Genomic DNA, 4,419 nt, shown 5'->3' with positions numbered 1-4,419 from the left:
CCAGCCACATCGACCTGACCAGTGTATGATATTTGTTGTGTCTTGTTGCTTTTCTTCTTTTCTCTCTCCTCTGTCAACTCACCCCAACCAGTCGAGGCAGAAGGCCGCCCACCAAGAGCCGGGGTCTGTCAGAGGTTTCTTCTGTTAAAGGGACCTTTTCCTCCCCACTGTCACCAAGTGCCTGCTCAAGGGGGATTTGTTGGGTTTTCCCTATGTAATAATAGTGATAACAGTAAGGTCTAGACCTTACTTTGTAAAGTGTCCTGAGATGACTTTTGTTGTGATTTGGCGCTATACAAATAAAATTTGATTTGTCTCTCCTTCGAATCTACGTATCGAACCATCCACTTATCTAGCATAGCACAACAAACCTTGGAGCATATATTTAATATATATAAGGAGCCAAAATCCCTGCTGCAGTGTGTGCAAACCTGGTCAAGAACTACAGGAAACGTCTGACCTCTGTAACTGTAAACAAAAGTTTCGGTACCAAATATTAAGGTCTATTTTCTATTGTATCAAATACTTATTTCATGCAATAAAATGGAAATAAATTATTTAAAAATCTAACAATGTGATTTAGTGGAATTTTTTTGTAGATTCTGTCTCTGACAGTTGAGGTGTACCTACGATGAAAATTACAGACGTGTCCCTTCTTTGTAAGTGGGAAAACTTGAAAAATTAGCAGTGTATCAAATACTTATTTGCCCCAATGTATATACTTGAAATACGCTCCAGACGCATTGAGGTTTTTGTGGAGACTTATCAGAGTAGCACAGAAGAAGCAGTTCATTCCTAAGTCATGGAAAAGACCAGGAGGGATTTTTAGTTTATTTTTAGTTGAAGCGGGGCAATTTAGGCCTATTTGCCTTCTGAATGTAAAAGGCAAGATTTTATTCAGTGTAGTGGCCCAAAGGTTGTCGAGCCACCTAGAAAGGATTAAGCTCATTGACACCTCAGTGCAGAAAATTGGAATACCAGGCTTTTCTGCATACTTGGAGCACACAAAGCATGATCTGGCATCAAATTCAGTCAGCAAAGAGGGAAAAAAAGAGATTTGTAGATGGCATTCTTAGATCTAGCTAATGCCTTTGGTTCTGTACCACATAGCCTACTGTGGGAAGGATGAGCTTATTTTAAAGTACCAGACTTAAACGGCTGGTGAGAGAATATTTTCAGGATATCCAGATATGTTTCACAACAGCAGAGTATGCTACAGATTGACAGCAACTGGAGACAGGCATCATGGCAGGATGCACAATCTCACTGATACTATTTACCATGACACTGGAAGTTATTATTAAGGCATCTAAATAGATTGCAGGAGGAGCAAGGTTTCCATCAGGGCAACAGTACCCACCCATAAGAGCGTACATGGATGATATGTCAACTATCACCACCACAGCGCCATGTACCAAAAGGCTATTGGACAAGCTGAATGCTATCTTAAACTGGGTAGGATGGAGGTGAAGCCAGAGAAATCAAGGAGCATTTCAACTGTGAAAGGTCTGCTTTCAGATAAAAAGGTTCTGTATAAATGATGAGCCAATTCCAACAGTCTTAGGGAAGCCAGTCAAAGGTTTAGGTAGGTATGATGCAGCTCTTAGTGATAAAGAGCAGATTAAGGGCTTGAGACAGCAGGCAGTTGATGGCATTAAGAGCATAGAGACCTCAGGCCTCCCAGGCAAACTCAAACTGTGGTGCCTGCAGTTTGGTTTTTTGCCACAATTGTTTGGCCACTGACAGTGTATGATGTACCAATTTCTATGGTAGAAAAGCTAGAGAGAACGTTTAGCATGTACATTAGGAAGTGGCTGGGAGCTCTGCGCTGCCTCAGCAGTGTGGCCCTGTACGGAAAAGGAAACCTCTGTAATAGGCCTCAACATCTGCCCTCATTGTGCATTCCAGGATCTATGAATATTCAAATATATGCAAATGAGAACCCACCCCCCACCACTGCTACCCCCATATAGACCGGTGAACTCACTAGTATCAGGATGAGATGCAGGAGTGAAAACTGAAGCGATGTAGCAGTTTATGTTTGAGCCTGATTCACCTATTACAGAGCAATACTGCATCAAAGATATAAGTCAAATGTGCAAAAGTATTTATAGTTTGGCTAAGAGTCTGACAGTGCCCCAGGATATACAGTTGGTATGGCATCTGGCTTCAATATTAGTTTCTTAGTAAAACCCAGTGCCTTTTGTATGAAGCTGAGGAAAGACTCCTCAATGAAATGTGTGCTACAGATTTGGATTACTTCAACACCCGAGAGAGTGAGAGCACAGTTACAGCAAATAAATTCTAGCCATTTCTGCCACAGGAGGGGATCTTCTGGTAAATAGTGGAAAAAAGCTCCAAGATCCGGTTTACATCCAAAAACTGCACACTCTTGCACATTTACTGTCAGCGGTCAACTTTAGTGAACAGGTAGTGGACTGACACCTGCCTTCTTCACCAGAATAATGTGAAAACACCCTATTAGTGACAAACTGTGCACATACACGGGGGGGGGGTCATTCTACCAATGTTGCAACCAAGCCTATGTCCTTGGTGAGATGCGTGAACACTGGCACACGCTCACCTCTTTCTGGTTCCTCTGCTCCTCGGGAGAAACGAAGGTGCAGCCTTTGTGGACCTGCTGGAGACACAGGCTGCAGATTGGACGGCCATGTTGACTGCAGAACAGCTCCATCAGTTTGTGGTGGTCCGGGCAGATGCGCTCCGACAGGTCACCGACAGGCTCACTCAGCTGGTGGAGGCGGAAAATTGGGTTTTCCCGGTGAGGCCGCAGGTGCTCGTCACAGAAGGAGGCCATGCAGGTGAGGCAGGTCTGGGACGCCTCTGTTTCCATACATGTGTCACAGCGAATGACATCCTTTTTCTCGGCTTGTTTCTCCTCTCCAAGCAGGCTGGCTTCGCTCTTGTTCGTCCTCTCCCTGAAGGTCTCCACCACGGTGCTGAGGACCGTGTTCTTCTTCAGCTCCGGTTTGGTGGCAAAGATTGTCCGACACTGAGGACAGCTGTAGGAGTCCTTCCAGCTGACGAGGAGGCAGTCCTGGCAGAAGTTGTGTCCGCACGGGATGGTCACCGGACAGACAAAGGTGCTGAGACAGATGCTGCAGGTCAGGTCATCCTCCAGGCTCAGCAGAGAAAACTGACTCTCCTCCACGTCGGCCATGACGACAAGACTGCGAGAGAGAAACGAAACTTAACTCATGACGTAGACGAATTAATTATATATTTGCAGGCTACTTATTTTCCAGCACCACTCACGTTACAATAGTTAGCCAAAAAATATCATTTCACTCAGCTTAACTGTAAATAGCACGTCACGAGTTTCCTTTTCCAGTAAATGTACGTACACACCAACACATACTGTTTATAAACCGACATCCTCTGTATTCACTACCAGATTAAGTCTTTCGCACTAAAGTCAATGGGAAAGTGTGTCCAAACGTTTGCCCGGAAGTGAAACGGTCTATAGAGAAAGTCCGTCGATAAATAGTCGTTTAAACCGCACGTACCTTTGGTGTAGCAGCTCACTGGTTTAATTCAGGGAGTAACTGACTAATGTCCCATGACGCTGACATACATGCGCTCTCTCTCTCTCTCTCTGTCTAGTTAGTTATATTGTGTGGTTATAGTTATATTGTGCCTCATATAAGTCCCAGCAGCCTATAAAATCCACGCCACGCCTGGTTAAACTGTAACTAACTTCTGCCTGTTACAACAGCAATTTAATTACCATAAAATACAATATAAAAAGCAACTCGGTTTATAGAAGGCCTCGCAAAACGAGAGTGGTACTTTATGGTACAATAGGTACAAGGGTACAAAATAAAAAATGAACATAATCATCATATAAACGGTTATTTAGTTTTAAATGTTTTAGACAAACTGGAATTTTAGTCAGATGATGGTGTAGTCAGGAAATTATGAAATTTTGTGAGGGGAACATGAATTTCTGTACTATATTAAAAGAAGAACAACAAACAAACAAACAAACAAAATCAGGAAACTAGTCAGGAGTAGACTATTTGGCCTTTCTAAACAGCCCTGTACAATATAATGTGGCAGTTCATTCAAGGCTATGGGCTCCCACGGCTGCAGTCAGCAAAGCAGCAACACAAAGAAAGTTCATCGTTTGCTGACTTCCACTTGTTAACAGCAGCTGTGGAGGGGAAGGATAAATGTCTTTTGATTATTAGGCAAAAAGCAGCTCAGCAATTTGCTTGTCATGCAGCCCCACTTTGATTCATCAAAGTGGAACTGTCACACCAAGTTAGTCTGTCAACAAATCATTAATAACAAAAATACAATCTGCTTTTCTTTGTATAGTTTGTGCTAGTCTAAGCCATGGACCTTGATTTCTAAGAGTTTGCTCAGTGCAGAAAACAAAAATGTAAAGTTGGATTA

General features: G+C 43.0%; 1 protein-coding gene across 2 annotated transcripts; it reads right to left on the bottom strand.

The window, feature by feature from the left end:
- Positions 1 to 2,527: 2,527 nt before the first annotated feature.
- On the bottom strand, positions 2,528 to 3,685 carry LOC109953684 (E3 ubiquitin/ISG15 ligase TRIM25-like). 2 transcript variants are annotated; one of them, XM_020589153.1, is made up of 2 exons: positions 3,528 to 3,685; positions 2,528 to 3,191 (listed from the first exon to the last, which is right to left on the bottom strand). In XM_020589153.1, exon 2 carries the CDS (start codon positions 3,179 to 3,181, stop codon positions 2,543 to 2,545), a length of 639 nt encoding a protein of 212 aa, XP_020444809.1. In that variant the 5' UTR covers positions 3,182 to 3,191; positions 3,528 to 3,685; the 3' UTR covers positions 2,528 to 2,542. The 2 variants fall into 2 exon arrangements, with proteins under 2 accessions (XP_020444809.1, XP_020444807.1); XM_020589151.1 differs by lacking the exon at positions 3,528 to 3,685 and adding an exon at positions 3,380 to 3,508.
- Positions 3,686 to 4,419: the final 734 nt, after the last annotated feature.

This window comes from Monopterus albus, unplaced genomic scaffold (assembly GCF_001952655.1).
Source record: "Monopterus albus unplaced genomic scaffold, M_albus_1.0 scaffold1008.1, whole genome shotgun sequence".
NCBI lineage: Eukaryota > Metazoa > Chordata > Actinopteri > Synbranchiformes > Synbranchidae > Monopterus > Monopterus albus.
Note: the sequence above shows the minus strand (reverse complement) of the source record. Positions and strands in the feature narration are given on the sequence as shown.